Source organism: Myotis brandtii, unplaced genomic scaffold, assembly GCF_000412655.1.
Source record: "Myotis brandtii unplaced genomic scaffold, ASM41265v1 scaffold41, whole genome shotgun sequence".
Classification (NCBI taxonomy): Eukaryota; Metazoa; Chordata; class Mammalia; order Chiroptera; family Vespertilionidae; genus Myotis; species Myotis brandtii.
In genome coordinates this window covers 1,181,440-1,202,017 of record NW_005365763.1, presented here as the reverse complement: position 1 = coordinate 1,202,017, position 20,578 = coordinate 1,181,440, and the positions used below count along the sequence as shown (strand labels likewise).

General features: G+C 38.8%; 1 protein-coding gene across 5 annotated transcripts in view; it reads left to right on the top strand.

Annotated features, from left to right (window-relative positions):
* Nucleotides 1-20,578, top strand: part of PARD3 (par-3 family cell polarity regulator) — a 744,562-nt gene that overhangs the window by 539,551 nt on the left and 184,433 nt on the right. For all 5 annotated transcript variants that reach the window (XM_014545438.1, XM_014545437.1, XM_014545440.1 and 2 more), the window contains one exon: nt 3,120-3,362. In XM_014545438.1, the coding sequence (XP_014400924.1) occupies nt 3,120-3,362 (243 nt within the window). The remainder of the gene's footprint in view (nt 1-3,119; nt 3,363-20,578) is intronic.

Genomic DNA, 20,578 nt, shown 5'->3' with positions numbered 1-20,578 from the left:
AGACTGTTCTTTTTCATAGTTACTATATCTTTTTTCATACTGTTGAGCATTTTTACTATCATTACTCTGAACTCTGTTTCAGATAAATTTCTTATCTCTGCTTCATTTATCTCTTTTTCTGGAGAGGTCTCTAGTTCTTTCACTTGGGGGTCGTTTCTTTGTCTCCTTATTTTGGTTGTCTTTTTGGGTTTGTGACTATGTTTTAGGTCAGTGATGGCGAACCTTTTGAGCTCGGCGTGTCAGCATTTTGAAAAACCCTAACTTAACTCTGGTGCCGTGTCACATATAGAAATTTTTTGATATTTGCAACCATAGTAAAACAAAGACTTATATTTTTGATATTTATTTTATATATTTAAATGCCATTTAACAAAGAAAAATCAACCAAAAAAATGAGTTCGCGTGTCACCTCTGACACTCGTGTCATAGGTTCGCCATCACTGTTTTAGGTATATCCTCTACACCTCTCAATCTCTAGTGCAGGACAGTGTTAAAGACTGTTTCTGACTAATTGAATCAGGCAAAGACTCAAAACCTCCAGAGACTGCCTCTGTTTACAGACTAATAGGATCCTGACTTGAATTCCCCTAGGCAATCATCCTAGAGTTTTTTCAACAGGTGACACAGTTGCTTCTGACTGGAGGATAATTGTTATTTTTAATCTCTTAAGTAGCCTCAGGGCAAGGTGTTTTCCAATAGGGTGTGTCAACTGTCTTCCCCCAGCAAGGCAAATGTCTATGTGGGAAAGATGTCCTCCGCTGCATGAGGGAATGACTCAGCCCAGGAAACTTGGTGTGTCTGCCTTCTGAGCTCTATTCCCGGAGTCCCAGTTCTGGGTTCTGCTGTCACAGCTCCAGTTCACTTTACCCTCCCTCTGTCAGAGCACAAGGTGGGTGGCTCCACAGGGCATTTTTGTGCATTGGCTCTTCAAGAGGGTGCCTGAACTTTCAGCTGCCACTCCCTGGCAGACAGCATTCTGCTGCTTTTCGCAGCTAGATGTTATGTGGGTACCCTCCTCAGATTTGGTGCTCTGCTGGGGAGCCCAGCTTGGGGATTAGATCCCAGAGTTCTCAGGGGCACCCCCTTACACACACACACACAGCTGAGATATCTCTCTGGGACTTCACTTGCTGTCTGTGGGCACCCGGCCAGCCCTTTTGCACCCCTGCCCCTCCTACCAGTCTCTATGCAGTCTCCATTTTCAGACCTCAGGTATCAGGGTTCTCTCCTGTGATTTCCTTTTATCTTTTATGTACTGTCTTTATCTCATGTTTATATCTTTTCTGTATTATTTTGAATATATATTTATGTGTCATTTATGCAAGCAGTGGTTTATTTCAAATATGAAAGAAGTAAATAATTTTGCAATAAAACATTAAACTCAGTCTAAAATATTGTTTTATTAAATGAGATAATTTTAAAATATATTTTTACATTTGTATTTTCCCCATTAAACATTATCAAAAATATTTTTGCAACAAAAATAAAGAAAAATTATCAAAATTCTATTTTTAGCTAAGTAAGATTGACTTAGAATAACTTATATCAATATCTCCTTAGTTTAAGAGAACTTTACACCAAGTAGCTTAATAAAATCTTAGGAAATATTTCAATTCATTCTAAATGGAAGTAGTTATTTAAGGTCACTTTCTTAGTTATAACACAGCCAAATTTTATTGATCTTTTGCTCCTAATAATCATGTTGTAGATTCATGTTTAAGCTCCTATCACTATATTGAATGTGTATGATATATTTATAATGAGTAAGACATATACATTTTTGTGCTCAGACATAAATGTATGCATATATATATACATATATATGTGTGTGTGTGTATATATATATATATCCTATATAATAAAAGGCTAATATACAAATCAACCGAACAGTGGAACAACCAGTTGCTATGACATGCACTGACCACCAGGGGGCAGATGCTCAACTCAGGAGCTCCTCCTGTGGGAGCATCGCTCAGCCAGAAGCTGGGCTCACAGCTGGCGAACACAGCAGCATGGCGGGAGCCTCTCCCACCTCCACAGCAGCACTGAGGACCCCTCAGGGGATGTCCGACTGCCGGCTTAGGCCTGCTCCCCGACAGTCGGACATACCCCAAGGGGTCCCGGACTGTGAGAGAGCACAGGCCAGGCTGAGGGACCCCCACCCCAGTGCACAAATATTGTGCACCGGGCCCCTAGTGTGTGTGTGTGTGTGTGTGTGTGTGTGTGTGTGTGTACTAGAGACCCAGTGCATGAAAATTCATGCACTTGGAGGGGGGGTCCCTCAGCCTGGCCTGCCCCATCTCACAGTCCGGTAGCCCTTAGGGGCGGGAGGCGACCCGGCGATCAGGGGAAGGCAACGCCCCCATCACACCTCTGCTGCTGCCACTGCTGGCAGTGCAAGCCTTGGCCGGCCCTGGTTACCTGAGCCTCGGGCAGCCCTGGGAAGCTGGGCAGCCGCCATCCAAGGCTTGCCTGTGCCTTGGGCCCGTCCTGGGCAGCTGGGCAGCCTCCATCCGAGGCTTGCCTGCGCCTCAGGCTGGCCCTGGGCGGCTGGGGGGCTGAGGTCGGGTATGGCCACACCGTGTGCCTGCCACCCCCCAGGTGGGGCTGAAAGGACAGGGGGACTCTGGCAGGGCTGAGGGGCCTGGGCACCAGCATCTTGTGGCCTTGGGCACCACCATCTTTGTGACAGAGTGATGGTCAATTTTCATATTCCCTCTTTATTAGATAGGATAGTTTGTGTTTGTGGCGGGGGCAGTAACTTTTTAAGAATCACTTCTTGCCTTACAGAAGTTCATGAGGAAAACCTAATTAGATGCCTAAAACGCTCTGTTCTTTGTGGATTCTTAAATCTACTTAATAAGGGACAATTTAAATTAAGGTGTACATCATGACTATACAGTACTCACATTAACAAAAGCTATCTAACATTATTATTTTTGAGCATCCATGACATTACCTTGATAGTCTGAAATGAATATAACACTGTTTATACCATAAATTTTCATTTACTGCATGAAATAAAATGTATTTTACAACATAGTTTGATGAATGTTTCTATATGCAGGTCTTAGAGAAGACATAGCTTTTCTTATGTCAACTTTGCTCTAATTTTACAGGATTCAAGCCAAAACTCGAGAATTTAGAGAACGACAAGCTCGGGAACGTGACTATGCTGAAATTCAAGATTTTCATCGGACACTTGGCTGTGATGATGAGTTGATGTATGGGGGAATTTCTTCCTATGAGGGTTCCATGGCTCTCAATGCCAGACCCCAAAGCCCAAGAGAAGGACATATGATGGATGCTTTGTATGCTCAAGTAAAGAAGTCACGGAATTCCAAACCTTCACCTGTAGACAGGTAGGTTCTAGGAGCAATCAGGATATTGCTTTTAAATCAATTTGATACAGTTTTTGACAAGGGAGTAGATTGCTCATCAGTCCCTAAACTAGGACTGCCTTTTATTAATGACCTTAAAAAAGCTGTTGTGTCTGAAAGTATTTTTACACAAATTGAAGCCTAGTGGAAAGAGTAGCAGAGATTTTGATAGCTTTCTAATAATGCCAACATATTTCATCTTGTTCTTAAAATGCTTTTAGACCAGAGAACTAACCTTTAGTTTATAACTCAAATAAAAAGCAAACTTGAAATGATGGCTCTTGTACTAAAGGCTGTATTTGCCTTTATTATTAGGAGAGCCTCTAGTTGTGGTAATTAAATAGATGGTGACTGACATGACTTGTTCTAATTATGATTTGTTTAGAAGGGCCACATTTTTTGGTGACATGATTTTATATGATGAAAGAATTAGTGAATGAAGTGTACAGTATAGCCAATTTTTAGCTTGTTTGTTAATAGCCACAGATGCATGTCTGTTTATTTATCAGTGTAGCTCAAAGTAGTATAATGCTGACTACATGTTAATGGCTATATACTTATTTCAGATTTTATCTGAAACAGTTTAAACACAGATCTTTTTAAATCCCTTCATTTATATATTAAACACCCTTCAGTTATATATTCAAACACCATATAAAGTTTAGTTCACAAAGAAAATAATCTTAATTTCTTTTTCATTATGCATAAGCATGTTATTGTCATAAATAATGTGCTAATCCCATCACATCTTATAATGGTTTTATTTTATTTTTCCTTTTTTTATTACACTTATTGAGGTGACATTGGTTAATATGATCATATAGATTTCAGGTATGGGTTTCTGTGTTACAAGATCTGTATATTGCTCTATGTGCCTACCACCCAAAGTCAAATCTCCTATCACTATATATTGGGACCTCCTATCCCCTTCACTCTGGCAACCACCACACTGCTGTTTGTTTTCATGAGTTTCAGTTTTATATCCCACATGAGTGAAATCATGTGGTTCTTAGCTTTTTATGACTGATTTCATTTAGCATAATATTCTCAGGGTCCATCCATGTTGTTGCAAATGGCGCCATTTCATCTTTTCTTATGGCGGACTAGTATTCCCTTGCGTATATGTACCACATCTTCTTTGTTCAGTCCTCTGTCACAGGACACTTTGGTTGTTCCCATGTCTTAACCTCCGTGAATAATGCTACAATGAACATAGGGGTATATCTTTTCACATTCATGTTTTTGAGTTTTTTGGGTATATACCCAGGAGAGGAATTACTGGATTGTATGGTAGCTCTATTCTTAATTTTTTGAGGAATCACCAGACTGCTTTCCATAGTGGTTGCACCAATCTACATTCCTACCAGCAGTGAATGAGGGTTCCCCTTTTTCCACAACCTCTCCAACACTAGTTATTGCGTATTTTGTTGATAATGGCCACTCTAACAAGTGTGAGGTGGTATCTCATTGTAGTGTTGATTTACATTTTCCTAATTACCAGTGAGGTTGAACATCTTTTCATGTATCTACCAGAAGCCCAACACACGAAAATTCGTGCAAGAATAGGCCTTCCTTCCCCTGGCTGCGGGCACCACCTTCGCTCTGGCTGGAACCACCTTCTGCCTTCACGCACTGCCCAGAGGCCCAGAGCAGCCGGGGCAAGGTGGAATGCCTGCATTGTCACCATAGCAACGATGCAAGCATCCCAACCCGGCTGCCACCATCTTTGTTGCGTCAATTTGCATATTCCCTCCTTATTGCCTGTGGGTGTCACCATCTTTGTTGTGAAGTGATGGTCAATTTGCATATTCCATCCTTATTAGATAGGATTGGCTGTTCTTGTGTCTTCTTAGGAGAGGTGTATTTTCAGGTCCTCTGCCCACTTTTTGATTTGGTTGTTTGTTTGGTGTTGAGTTTTATGAGTTCTTTAGATATTTTGGAAATTAAACCTTTGTTGGAGTTTCTGTTTGCAAATATCATCTCCCATCTGGTTGGCTGCATCTTTGTTTTGTTCTCAGTTTCTTTTGCTGTGCAGAAGCTTTTTCGTTTGATATAGTCCCATTCATTTAATTTTGCTTTTACTTCCCTTGCCTTTGAGGTCAAATTCATAAAATGTTCTCTATTACCTGGTGCATAAGTTTGGTACCTATATTTTCTTCTATGTAACTTATTGTTTCCTGTCTTATAGTTAGGTCTTTGATCCATTTTGAATTAATTTTTGAACATGGGGACAAACTGTAATTCAGTTTCATTCATTTGCATGTAGCTTTCCAGTTTTCCCAGCACCATTTATTGAAGACACTATCTTTACTCCTTTGTGTATTTCTGGCTCCTTTGTTGAAAATTATTTGTCCATATACATTTGGTTCTATTCTGTTCCATTGCTCTGTGTGTCTGTTTCTCTGCCAATAACATGCTGTTTTGATTATTGTAGCTCTGTAGTATAATTTGAAGTCAGGTAGTATGATACCTCCACCTTCATTCTTTTTTTCTCAGGATTTCTTTGGCTATTTGGATTTTTTTATGGTTCCAACAAATCTGGTTATTTCTCTTTTTATTTCTTTTAAACATGACATTGGGATTTTGATGGGGATTGCATTAAATCTGTATTTTGCTTTGGGTAATATGGCCATTTTAACTGTGTTGATTCTTCCAATCCATGAACACAGGATATTTTTCCATTTTGTTGTGTCTTTTTCAATCTCTTAATAATGCTTTGTAATTTTCAGTATATGGGTCTTTCATGTTCTTTGTTAAGTTTACTCCTAGGTATTTTATTATTTTCGTTGCAATTGCAAAAGGAATTTTCCCCCCTTCTTTTTCTAAAGTTTTGTTGTTACTATACAGAAAGGCAGTACATTGATTCTGTAACTTGCAACTCTACTGTACTTGTTTATTATTTCTAATAGTTGTGTTTTATTGATGAGTTTTGGAGTTTTCTATATACAGAATCACATCATCTGCAAAAAGTGACAGTTTTACTTCTTCCTTCCCTATTTGCATGCCTTTTATTTTTTTCTCTTGCCTTATTGCTCTGGCTAGGACTTCCAGAACTATGTTGAATAAGAGTGGTGAGAGTGGACATCCTTATCTTGTTCCTGATCTAAGAGGAAAGCTTTCAGTTTTTCACCATTGTATATAATATTAGCTGAGGGTTTATGGCCTTTATTATGTTGAGGTACTTTCCTTCTATTCCTATTTTACTGAGTGTTTGAATCATAAATGGATGTTTTATCTTATTAGATGCTTTTTCTTCATCTATTGATAAGATCATATTATTTTTATCCTTTCTTTTGTTAATGTGGTATGTTATATTAATTAATTTGCATATGTTGAACCATTCTTTTGCCCCTGGAATGAAACCCACTTGATCATGATGTATTATTTTTTGGATGTACTGTTGTATTTGATTTGCTAGTATTTTGTTTAGGATTTCTTTCATCTGTAGTCATCAGAGATATTGGTCTGTAGTTTTCTTTTTTTTTTTTTATTAAATCTTTATTGTTCAGATTACATTTTTTATTTTTTAAATCTTTATTGTTCAGATTACATTTGTTCCTCTTTTTTTTTTCCCCCATAACTCCCCTCCTCCCAGTTCCCGCCCCACCCTCCGCCCTCACTCCCCACCCACTGTCCTCATCCATAGGTGCACGATTTTTGTCCAGTTTCTTCCCGCATCTCCCATTCCCCTTTCCCCCCCAAGAATAGTCAGTCCATTCCCTTTCTATGTCCCTGATTCATTATAATCACCAGTTCATTCTGTACATCAGATTATTTATTCACTTGGTTCTTAGATTCACTTGTTGATAGATGCATGTTTGTTGTTCACAATTTGTATCTTTACCTTTTTCTTCTTCCTCTTCTTAAAGGATACCTTTCAGCATTTCGTATAATACTGGTTTAGTGGTGATGAACTCCTTTAGCTTTTCCTTATCTGTGAAGCTCTTTATCTGACCTTCAATTCTGAATGATAGCTTTGCTGGATAAAGTAATCTTGGTTGTAGGTTCTTGGTATTCATCACTTTGAATATTTCTTGCCATTCCCTTCTGGCCTGCAAAGTTTCTGTTGAGAAATCAGCTGACAGTCGTATGGGTATTCCCTTGTAGGTAATTGAGTCTCTTTCTCTTGCTGCTTTTAAGATTCTCTCTTTGTCTTTTGCTCTTGGCATTTTAATTATGATGTGTCTTGGTGTGGTCCTCTTTGGATTCCTTTTGTTTGGGGTTCTCTGCGCTTCTTGGACCTGTAAGTCCATTTCTTTCACCAGGTGGGGGAAGTTTTCTGCCATTATTTCTTCAAATAGGTTTTCAATATCTTGCTGTCTCTCATCTTCTGGCACCCCTATTATTCTGATGTTGGTACGCTTGAAGCTGTCCCAGAGGCTCCTTACACTATCTTCGTATTTTCGGATTCTTTTTTCATTTTGCTTTTCCGGTTGGGTGTTTTTTGCTTCTTCGCATTTCAAATCTTTGACTTGATTCTTGCGCTCCTCTGGTCTGCTATTGGGTGTCTGTATAATATTCTTTATTTCAGTCCGTGTATGCTTAATTTCTAGTTGGTTCTTTATCATAGCATCGAGGGTCTCATTAGTTTTCGTGACTCTCTCCTCAAGTTTATTGACAGCTTCTAGCACATTTTTGCAAGCCCTCAAAATTGCGATTTTTAGCTCTATATCCTCCATTTCTGTCATGTTTTTTTGTCTCCGCATTTTTTATGCTTTCTTGGTGCACCCCCTAGTGGTCTTTGTGCGCAGTCTTGTTCTAGTTGAGCCTTGATTGTTGTAGTTAATACTAGAGGGATTTGACCACCAGGCCGACTGGCTGTGTGAATCAGCTGTGTCTGCCGCGGAAAACTTCTGTCCTCTGGGGAGGTGCTAATCTAGCCTTTGCCTGAGGCGATCTGGCAAATGGCTCTGCGCAGGGCTTGGGCGGGGCGGGCTCAACAGGGCGGGCGGAGGGAGCCGTTATGGTGCCCTCAGTCCTGTTCCCAGAGGCTCTGCTTCTCAGAACCCCCGGAACCGCTGCAAACCTCGGAGGGAAAGCTGCCTTCCAACTGATGCCAGACACTCCCGCTTCTCCCGTTTGGGTCCGAGTCCCCAGCGATTCGCCCGTATCTGGAGCTCAGAGTCTGAGACTCCCCCCTGACCGAAAACGACAACCGCGCTCTCAGCCACCAGCCCGCTTTGCGCGCGCACCTCCGCACCTGAGTTTTTTCCACACTGCGCCTCCTCTGAGCCTCGGTGTGCTGTTGTCTTTCCTTCTAGTCGAAGAGTCTCTCCTCAGCCAGCCTTCCTGTGGTTCTGGGTGATGTCCGTTCCGTCTTTTAGTTGTATTTTTGAAGTGGTTGTTTGTGGCAGCAGTCTCCGGTGTTTACCTATGCCGCCATCTTGCTCGGTCGAGTCTTGTCTGTAGTTTTCATTTTTTTATGTTACCCTTCCAGGTTTTGGTATCAGGGTTACATTGGCCGCATAAAATGTGTTAGAAAGTATTGCCTCTTGTTCAACTTTTTGGAAGAGCTTGAGAAAGATAGGTTTCAAATCTTTTTTGAACATTTGGTAGAATTCACTGGTGAAGCCATCTGTTCCTGAACTTTTATTTTTTGGGAGGTTTTTGATGGTTGTTTCAATTTCCTCACTGCTGATCAGTCTATTTAGATTTTCCAATTTTTCATGATTTAGTCTAGGAAGGTTATATATTTCTAAAAGTTATCCATTTCTTCTAGGTTATTGAATTTGGTGACATATAGTCTTTCATAATATTTTAGTTGATCCTTTGTATGTCTGTGGTGACTTCTCTCTCATTTCTGATTTTGTTTATATGGGACTTTACACATTTTTTTCTTAGTCTAGCCGGGGTTTGTCAATTTTAATAATCTTTTTCAAAGAACCAGATCTTTGTTTTATTAATATTTTGTATAGTCTTTTTGTTCTCTATTTCATTCAATTCTGCTGTAATTTTTATTATTTCCTTTCTTCTGCTGACTTCGGGATGTTTTCTTTTTCTAGTTCTTTAAGATGTAATGTTAAGTTATTTACTTGGAATTCTCTTGTTTCTTGAGATTGCCTGTAATAAATTTCCCTCTTGTTACTGCTTTTGCTTATAATGGTTTTATATCATCGTTGATCTATATGGAAGCTGGGCTTTGAACAAGTTTCATTTAAAACTAGCGCTTCTGAAGCTTTAGCATGCATCAGAATCACCTGAACACAGATTGAATAACCCTCCCCCAGATTTTGATACAGTGGGTCTGGAGTGGAGCCTACAATTTGCATTTCTAATAAGTTTCCATGTCTCACACTGGTACAGTTGGTCTACAATACCCCTGTAAGACAACACATGTACTGCAATTATATCATCTATAGCATCTATGTGTTATTTAGCGGCTGCATTTTGCAAGGAGTCTGTTTTATTTATTTACTGCCAGCTATTTTTTCCAAGAAAAACAATTTTAAATATAATAATATTACAAAAGTTGTAGGAAATATTAAAAATCTACAAATACAGGATTACTTGTATTATATTCTAAAATATTTTTTTTTCCTGTGGCTCCATTTTTGTTCATCAGTTTATGTTATTCATTATATTCCACAAATGAGTGACATCATGTGATATATATCTTTCTCCAACTGGCTAATTTCGCTTAGCATAATACTTTCCATGTCTATCCATGCAGTTGAAAATGGTAAGAGTTCTTTCTTATTTACAGCAGTGTAATATTCCATTGTGTAGATGTACCACAGTTTTCTAATCCACTCATATGCTGATGGGCACTTAGGCTGTTTGCAAATCTTAGCCATTGTAAATTTTCCTGCTATGAACATAGGGGTGCATATATCCTTTCTGATTGGTGTTTCTGTTTTCTTGAGATACATTCCTAGAAGTGGTATTACTGGATCAAATGGCAGTTCCATTTTTAATTTTTTGAGGAAACACCATACTGTTTTCCACAGTGGCTGCACCAGTCTGCATTCCCACCAGCAGTGCACAAGGGTTCCTTATTCTCTGCATCCTCACCAGCACTTGTTTATTGATTTGTTGATGATAGCCATTCTGACAGGTGTGAGATGGTATCTCATTGCTGTTTTGATTTGCATCTCTCAGATGATTAGTGACTTTGAGCATGTTTTCATATGTCTCTTGGCCTTCTGTATGTCCTCTTTCGAAAAGATTCTATTTAGGTCCTTTGCCCATTTTTTGATTGAATTGTTTGTCTTCCTTTTGTTAGGTTGTATGAGTTCCCTGTAAATTTTGGAGATTAAACCCTTATTGGGGATGACATTGGCAAATATGTTCTCCCATGCAGTGGGCTTTCCTGTTGTTTTGTTGTTGGTTTCTTTTGCTGTGCAGAAGATTTTATTTTGATGTAGTCCCATTTGTTTATTTTCTCCTTAGTTTCCATTATCCTAGGAGCTGTATCAGTAAAGATATTGCTATGACATATGTCTGCTGTTTTGCTGCCTATGGCTTCTTCTAAGATATTTATGCTTTCCTGTCTTACGTTTCAGTCCTTTATCCATTTTGAGTTTATTTTTGTGTATGGTGTAAGTTGGTGGTCTAGTTTCATTTTTTTGCATGTATTTGTCCAATTTTCCCAACACCATTTATTGAAGTGACTGTCTTGACTCCATTGTATGCTCTTGCCTCCTTTGTCAAATATTAATTGAGTATAATGGCTTGGGTCGACTTCTAAGTTGTCTGTTCTGTTCCATTGGTCTATATGTATGTTCTTGTGCCAGTACCAGGCAGTTTTGAAAACAGTGGCTTTTTAATATAGCTTGATATCTGGTATTGTGATCCCTCCAACTTTGTTATTTTTTCTCAGGACTGCTGCAGCTATTTGGGTTTTTTGAAATTCCAGATGAATTTTTGGAGAGTTTGTTCTAGGTCTGTGAAATACTCCGTTGTTATTTTAATGGGGATTGCATTGAATCTATAGATTGCTTTGGGTAATATGGACATTTTAATGATGTTGATTCTATCAATCCATGAACACGCTATATTCTTTCATTTGTTTATGTCTTCCTCTATCTATTTTTTCAAAATCATGTAGTTTTCCTAGTACAGGTCTTTTACCTCCTTAGTTAAGTTTATTTCAGGTATCTTAATTTTTTTGGTGCAATGGTAAACAGGATTGTTTTTTTCCTTTCTTTTTCTGTGAGTTCAATATCTTACCTAATAATAGACAAACATGTAAATTAACCATCCCTCCGCTACACTCACCAGCCAATCAGGAGAGTGTGCAAATTAACCCAACAAAAATGGCGGTTAATTTGCACCGGCGGAGCGAAGACTGAAGGCTCCGCGGCTCCAGCCAGAGCAGAGAAGACTGAAGGCTCCGGCCGGAGCAGCGAAGACTGAAGGCTCTGGCTGGAGCGAAGGCCTGGGTCCCGGGTGCTGCAGGAAAACCGGTGCTGGCAGCCAGGGGAAGGGAAGGCCTATTGCATGAATCTCTTCGTGCAATGGGCCTCTAGTCCTATATAATAAAAGCCTCATATACTAAGTGTCCAGTCGTCCAGTCATCCATTCTACCAATCAAAGCATAATATGCTAATGATATGCTAAGGCTGCTCAACTGCTTGCTATGACATGCACTGACCACCAGGGGGCAGACACTCCAACTGGTAGGTTAGCTTACTACTGGAATCCGGCCGATCAGGACTGAGCGAGATGGGCCAGACATGCCCTGGAGCCCTCCAGTGATCCCTCCCCAGCTGGCCAACCTCTTGCATCCCTCCCTGGCCCCAATTGTGCACTGGTGTGGTCCCTCGGCATGGCCTGCTCCCTCTCACAATCCGGGACCCCTCGGGGGATGTCAGAGAGCCAGTTTCAACCCAATCCCGTAGGCCAGGCTGAGGGACCTCACTGGTGCATGAATTTGTGCACCAGGCCTCTAGTTGGTGTATAAAAAAGGTGTAAATTTCTGGATGTTAATTTTGTATCCTGCTACATTGCCAAATTCATTTATTACATCTGGTAGTTTTTTGATGGAGTCTTTAGGGTTTTCGATGTACAATATCATGTCACTTTTACTTTTTCTTTTCCAATTTGGATGTCTTTTATTTTTTCTTCTTGTCTGATCGCTATGGCTAGCACTTCCAGTACTATGTTGAACAGGAGTGGTGAAAGTGGGCATCCTGTCTTGTTTCTGTTCTTAGGGGATTTAGGGGAAATGGTTTTAGTTTTTGCCCATTGAGTATAATGTTGGCTGTATGTCATTTATGTCCTTCATCATGTTGAGATATGCTCCCTCTATTCCCACTTTGCTGAGAGTTTTTATCAAAATTGGGTGTTGGATTTTGTTGAAATTTTTCTCTGCATCTATTGATATGATCATGTGATTTTTGTCTTTCAATTTGTTTATGTTATGTATCACATTTATTAATTTGCAAATATTGTACTAGCCTTGCATCCCTGGAATAAATCCCAGTTGATCATGGTGTATGATCTTTTTAATGTATTGCTGGATATGATTTGCTAATATCTTGTTGAGGATTTTGGCATCTATGTTTACCAGAGATATTGGCCTATAATTCTCTTTCTTTTTAGTGTCTTTATCTGGTTTTGGAATGAGGATAATGCTGGCCTCATTAAAAAAGTTTGGAAGTGTCCTGCCTCTTGGATTTTCTGAAATAGTTTGAGGAGTATAGGTGTTAGTTCTTCTTTGAATGTTTGGTAAAACTCCTTCCTTCTACTTACTCTGGACTTTTTGTTGTTGTTCTCTTTCTAGTTCTTTAATTTGTAGGATTAAATAGTTTATTGCTGATTTTTCTTGTTTTTTGAGGAATGCCTGTAGTGCTAATAACTTCCCTCTCAGGACTGCTTTTGCTGTGTCTCAGAGATTTTGGGTTGTTCTGTATTCATTTTCATTTGTTTCCAGGAAGTTTTTTATTTATTTCTTGATCTCATTGCTAACCCATTCATCCTATCTAATAAAGAGGGATTATGCTAATTGACCCTCACACTGTCACAAAGATGGTGGCGCCCACAGCCAATAAGGAGGGAATATGCAAATTTACCATTCCACCCTCAAAGATGGCAGTGCCCACAGCCAATAAGGAGGAAATATGCTAATTGACTGTCATGCCCTCAAAAAGATGGCGGCGCCCACAGCCAATAAAGAGGGAATATGCTAATTGACTGCCACAACCTCAAAGATGGCAACGCCCACAGCCAATAAGGAGGGAATATGCTAATTGACTGCCACATTCTCAAAGATGGTGGCAGCCACAGCCAGAAGATGGCTGGCAGGGGAGGGCAGTTGGGGGCAACCAGGCCTTCAGGGGAGGGTAGTTGGGGGGCAACCAGGCCTTCAGGGGAGGGTAGTTGGGGGACCAGGCCTGCATGGGAGGGCCATTGGGGGCAACCAGGCCTTCAGGGGAGGGCAGTTAGGGGTGATCGGGCTGGCAGGGGAGCAGTTAGGCGTCAGTCATGCTGGCAGGGGAGTGGTTAGGGGTGATCAGGCTGGCAGGCAGAAGCAGTTAGGGGCAATCAGGCAGGCAGGTGAGTGGTTGGGATTGTACAGTTCTATGCATTTGTCCCCCCCAAAGGGTATTTGGTCTAGAGCATTTCTTTTATTTTTAAAAAACACACACATTTTTTTCATTTTATTTTTTTCCATCACTATTCATTCCCTCTATACTCTTTCCACCTCCACCCACCCTGCCTCTCCCTCCTGCAATCGTATCCTAGAGCATTTCTAAGACATTTCCAACTCAAGGGAGAGATAATTTTTTTAAAAAAGGATCAGAGAAATGTACATTTAGGTTTGTTTGTTTGTTTGTTTGCAGAGAGTAAGATGCCATTAGATGGTTATATTTCTAATCTAAAAAGTGGGGACTTAGTGCATCTGTGAAGTACTTCTTCACCAACTGGGAATTTAATATAAATTTGACTTAGAAATAATGGCATCACCTCTGTTGTCTTTTTCTGTCAGAGAGAAAACTGTAGAAAAGTGTTTCTTAGACTTGGGTAGTGTAGAGACTCTTAAAAGGAAAGTCTTTCGATACTGCCATATAGAATTCAGTTGTTTTGATTAAAATGTTACTTAAATGTATAAAAATAAAATAGGACTAAACTCATTCTGCTTACAGCCATTATACAACTGTAAAACCAAACATCTTTACAAGTTAAATATAAACAAAACAGCAAAACCATTATATCCAAATGAGCGACATTAATTTAATATGGTCAATAATGTGCGTTTTTTTAATCTAAACTCATTCACAAATCATAAATATGGTGGCTGCTGTGTGGTAGGTTCCTTTGAGATTATTTGCCTGAATCTACAAACCAGGGGCTGCCTCTACTTTTCTTAGTCCGGTCTTGCAGTTCTTTTGCAGGTCTGTATGTGGTGATCTTCGACCTGTGTATGCTTCATCAATGCATCGTTTATGCAGCAAGTCCAACTTGCTTCTATTTTCATTAAAAGACGTGGAAGTGAATAGACAGTGAAAGTAACATTTCTTGATGCCTCATATTTGTAAGCTCAAATGGAGACAGTGAAATAACATACCAATAAGATGACCTAGAATATGCTTCTGTTAACTCTTTAAAAAATAATTATTTAAATGGAAAATAAAACTGAAAGGTCCTCAGGGAGTATAGCTTATATGAAGAATATACATGACAAAGAAATTCCTATCAATTAACTAAATTTCACCCAAATTTGCAATTGGTGTCTGATGAACTTTATAATTCAGATTTTTTTATTTTATGGGAGTCTAGGCAGTCAGTTGACCATCTGAAGCATAGCCTGAATTTGTTCTGAGATTTTCCTTGTTCGGTGAGAAAGCAGTATTCTGAATTTCATTGCTTAATCAATTTGATTGATCTTATAGTCAGGAATGTGGACCTGGTAGCCCCACGTGGAAATAGCCAGGGATAATGTATTAAATACTGTGAATTTAATGTTGAAATAGGACACTCTCTTGATTTCATGTGTTATTTATAAAATACTTTTTATAGGAAAGCTTCATACGATGTCTAGAAATATTTTCATGCCTGTTTAATCTGATTGACTGTATGCTTTGGTCACAGTGTCACTGTTGCCAGTATTTTGTATTTTTTCATGCCCTTGGTAACATTTTGATTTTTCCAAGAGAAGCTGACCCTACCCTTCTGTTGTATATGAATAACAAGGCTGAAACTCACAGAATTGTTGGTGTACTTATCTTTTATCTTGCTCATAACCAGAGACCTCAAAGATTTAGCTATTGTAAATAATTCATAATTCTGTATTTCTTTGGCAAGAGTGCATTTTCTATTTGGTTTTTGTGTCTTCAGCTGGTGAGAATGCAGTCTGATACGGTACTCTCTCTTTTCCCCTCTTTCTCTTCCACTGTGGAAGACACTTCTAGTTGCCTGTCTTATACCTCTTCTCTTTTCTTCCTTACTTAATAGAATCCTAATTTTGTTCAGGCCGGCAATGTGCCCAGCTAAAAATTTCAATATCCCAGGCTCCCCTGTAGTAAGAGGTGACCATGTGACTAATGAGTTAGAAGTGGGTTTAGGATGGGACTTCCTGCAAAGCTAGTTTTTTCCTGATTAAAGTGGCTCCAATTCAGCTTTTTCCCTTTGCCATTTTTCCTTCTCCCTTCCTGGAATTTTGATGGGTGCTCCAAGGTGGAGTTCACATGAAGGCCACATGGAGCAAGAAATAAACAGCCTCATCTATTCCTGGCAGGTGCAGCCTCTATTCCTTATTATCTTTGGAACTGAGCCCCTTACTTTTTTTAAAGTATGTCTTTATTGATTTCAGAGACAGGAGGGGAGAAGGAGAGAGAGACAGAAACATCAATGAGAGAGAAACATGATATCCCCAACTGGGTATCAAGCCCACAACCCAGGCATGTGCCCTGACTGGGAATCAAACTGGCAACCTCCTGGCTCATGGGATGATGCTCAACTAACTGAGCCACACCTGCCGGATATGAGCCCCTTACTTTTTAAATCACCCTCCATTAGCTTTCTGTTTCATGGAGCCACAACCAATCTGAGTGCAGTGAATCATGCACATAGGAGCTCAAAGGAAATTATCATTTTTAGATAAAAAAAAATTGTCTACATATTGGAGAACTATGCCCTGGTCAAAACATCTCCACAGTATTTTGTAAAATCAAATAATGGTCAGAACTCTCCATTGCTGCTCAATTTTTGTTTTTTGTTTAGCTTTTACTTAAAGAAGTGTTATAAATCAGGTTTGCTAGCATAGATCCTTAACTCTGATATACTACTATCTGCAGGCAACTCCTCCCGCTAGCAACAATTCTGCTCTAAAGTAGGAGACAGCTGAGTGTGAAGTACAAGAGCATAAACTATGGAGCCACACTGCCTGCATTTGATTCTGGGCTTTTCCACCATCAGCTGTGTGTACTCTATGCTTTATTTTCCTCATCTGCAAAATGGGATAATAACTGACTCAGGCCTCTCGAGCTTAGGGAGGACTGAGTGTGTTAGCACGCATAAAGCATTTAGCATAGTACCTTGTCCACAGTAAGCACTGTTGAAGTGTTTAATGTTGCTATTGTTAGTTAGGAAACAGGCATTTGGTCTCAGGAAAGCACTGCATTCTTACCTGGATGCAGAAACAAGCAAGGAATAAAACAAATGAATAAAAATAGGTTTTATTCCTTATACTTTACAAAGTTTGGGGATGCAACTCAGTGGATACCTCTTCAGTCATTAAATAGCTTGATCTCTAAGTGTTCTCCATAAATCACATCATATCATGAACAGTTTTCTCTTTAACTTAGGAGTTACTGAGTTCAGTAGAACAAATGCCTTGGCAGTATAAATGTTTGGAATAAAAGTGCTGCAAATGGCTTATCTGAGAGTGACTAAGGGGATAGTGGTGTAAAAACATGATCTCAATCAATTTCCATCTGTCCTTTGACAATTTGGAAGTCTCCATTTTGTACTTTTATGGAATTATTTGAAGTTCTTCATATTCTACTTTCATAAAATTCTTGCTGATTCCAAGCTTGTAATGCTCAATGGAGATATGGAGGCTTAAACAGCTCAAACCTTGTCTAAAATGTTGATATTCCTATTTATATCATTATCTCTAGGCAGGGCAGGCAGGCAGGAATCTTGATTTTTAAAAATTAAGTATATTTGGATAATATTGGTTAATATTATATAAGTTTCAGGTGTACAACTCTATCACACAACATCCACTCCACTGTGTCTCCCATCACTTAAAATCTAATAACCTTCCATATGTTTGACCCCTTTTACCCTCTTTGTCCTATCCCTACCCTCTGGTAACCATCCTTCTGCCGTTCTGTTGTCTGTGTCTATGAGTTTGTTTGTTCATTTGTTGCTTTTTGTCTTATATCCCACATAAGTGAAATCATATAGTTCTTGTCCTTTTCTATCTGACTTATTTCACTTAACATGACACTCTCACGATCCATTCATGTTGTCACAAATAGCAGTATTTCATCTTTTTTTGGCTGGGTAGTATTCCTTGTATATATGTACCATATCTTTATCCAATTATCCATCAAAGGATACTTCAGTTATTTTCATGTTTTGGTTATTGTGAATAATGCTGAATGAACATAGGGATACATATTTTCTTTATGAATAAGTATTTTCAAATTTTGCGGGTAACCATAAGAGGGATTGCTGGGCCCTATGATATCTCTATTTCTTTTTTTCTTTTTTTGAGGAGCTTCTATACTGTTTTCCATAGTGACTGCACCAATTTATATTCCTCTCCAATGCTTGTTATTTCTTGTTTTATTGATAATAGCCATTGTAACAGATGTTAGGTGGTATCTCATTGAAGTTTTGATTAGGGTTTCCCATAGAACTAGTGATGTTAAACATCTATTCATTTATCTGCTGGCTGTCTGTATGTCTTCCTTGGAAAAGTCTCTATTCAGGTCCTCTGCCCATTTTTTAAATTGGATTGTTTGTGTTTTTGTTGTTGTTGCATTGTATTTGTTCTTTATATATTCTGGATATTAGCCCCTTATCAGAGGTATCATTTGCATATATCTTTTTCCATTTAGTTAGTTGCTTTTTTTAAATCCCCACAAAAGATATGCTCTCATTGATATGAGGGAAGGAGGGAGGAAGTGAGAGAGAGAGAGAGAGAGAGAAACATCGATCAATTGCCTCCCAAACATGCCCCAACTAAGAATCAAACGCAAAACCTTTTGATGCATGGGACTGCACTCCAACCAACTGAGCCACACTGGCCAGGGCTGCTTTTTTGTTTTGTTGATGTTTCTTTTGCTGTGCAGAAGCTTTTTAGTTTGATGTAGTTCCATTCATTTATTTTTCTTTTACATCCATTGCCTTTGGCGTCAAGTTAACAAAAACCCCTCTGAGACCAAAGTTCATAAGTTTAGTGCCTATATTTCCTTTTATGTATTTAATTGTTTCAGGTCTTATGTTCAAGTCTTTTATCCATTTTGAGTTAATTAGTGTGTATCGTGTCAGATAGTAGTCTAGTTTCATTCTTTTGCTTTGACTTTCCAGTTTTCCCAGCACCATTTATTCAAGAGGCTTTCTTGCCTCCATTGTTTTCTTTGCCTCCTTTGTCAAAAATCAGTTACCTATATATGTGTAGGTTTATTTCTGGGCTCAGATTCTACCAAACATTAAAAGATGTAATACCTATCCATCTCAAATTTTTCCAAAATATTAAAGAGGAGGCAATACTTCTAATTCATTTTACAAGGCCAACGTTACCCTGATACTAAAACCTGGCAAGGACAACACAAAGAAAGAAAATTATAGGCCAGTATCTCTGATGAATACAGATGCAAAATCCTAAACAAAGTACTGGCAAAATCAAATACAACAATAAATTAAAAAGATAATAATACATCACTATCTAGTGGGATTCATGCCAGGGATGAAAAGATGGTTCAGCATACAAAAAGTAATCAATGTATACCCCACATTAACAAAATAAAAGATAAAAATTATATGATTTATATCAATAGATACAGAAAGAGCATTTGACAACATCCATTTGTGATTAAAACATTTAATAAAATGGGGATAAAAGGAAAGTACCTCAATGTAATAAAGGCCATCTATAACAAACTCTCTGCCAATATCATACTCAGTGGTGAAAAAAATGAAAGCTTTTCCTCTCAGGAATAAGACAAGGATGTCCATTCTCACTACTGTTGTTCAACATAGTACTAGAAGTCCTAGCCAGGGCAGTCAAGAAAAAGAAATAAAAAGTATCCATGTAGGGAATGAAGAAGTAAAACTCACTTTTTACAGATAACATGATTATATATATAGAAAACCCTAAATACTCCACTAAAGAACTATTAGAAACAATAAACAAATATAGTAAAGTTGCAGGATACAAAATCAGTTTATAAAAATCCATTGTGTTTCCATGTACTAAAAATGAAATACCAGAACAAGAACTGAAGAAAATGATCCCATTTACAATTGCAACAAAAAGGATAAAACACCTAGACATAAACTTAACAAAGGAAGTGAGACCTGTATACTGAAAACTATAAGACATTGTAGAAAGAAATTGAAGACACAAAAAAATGGAAATATATTCTATGCTCATGGATTAGAAGAAAAAACATTGTTAACATGGCCATATCTATAAAGCAATATACAGATTTAATTCAATCCCTGTCAAAATCCTAATGGCATTTTCTACAGAAATAGAACAAAAACAACAAAAAATCCTCAAATTTGTATGGAACCACAGAAGACCCTAAATAGCCAAAGCAATCCTGAGGAAAAAGAACAAAGATGGAGGTAACACATTCCCTGACTTCACACTATATTACAGAGGTCTTATAACCAAAACTATTGCCTTGGCGGGAATCATGATCTTAAGAACTGTCACAGGCAGTGTTCCAAAATAGTGACTTTTCAAATTTTAGCACATATACAAAGGACCTGGATGACGTGCTTTGCACAGATGCAGTTTTGTTGACCTCCTCTCAGAAGAAGTATTCTGATTCAGTAGATCTGGTTGGGGGCTAAGAACCCACCTTTTCTTTTCTTTTTTTTAAATTTATTTATTTTTGGTGCCTGTGACCGGAATCAAACCTGGGACCCTTGAGTTCACAGGCCAACGCTCTATCCACTGAGCCAAACCAGTCAGGGCATTCTTTTCTTTTTTTTTATTGTTTAAAGTATTACATATGTTTCCTTTTTCACCGATTGACCCCCCCCCCCCCACCACCCCCCCCCCCCCGGGG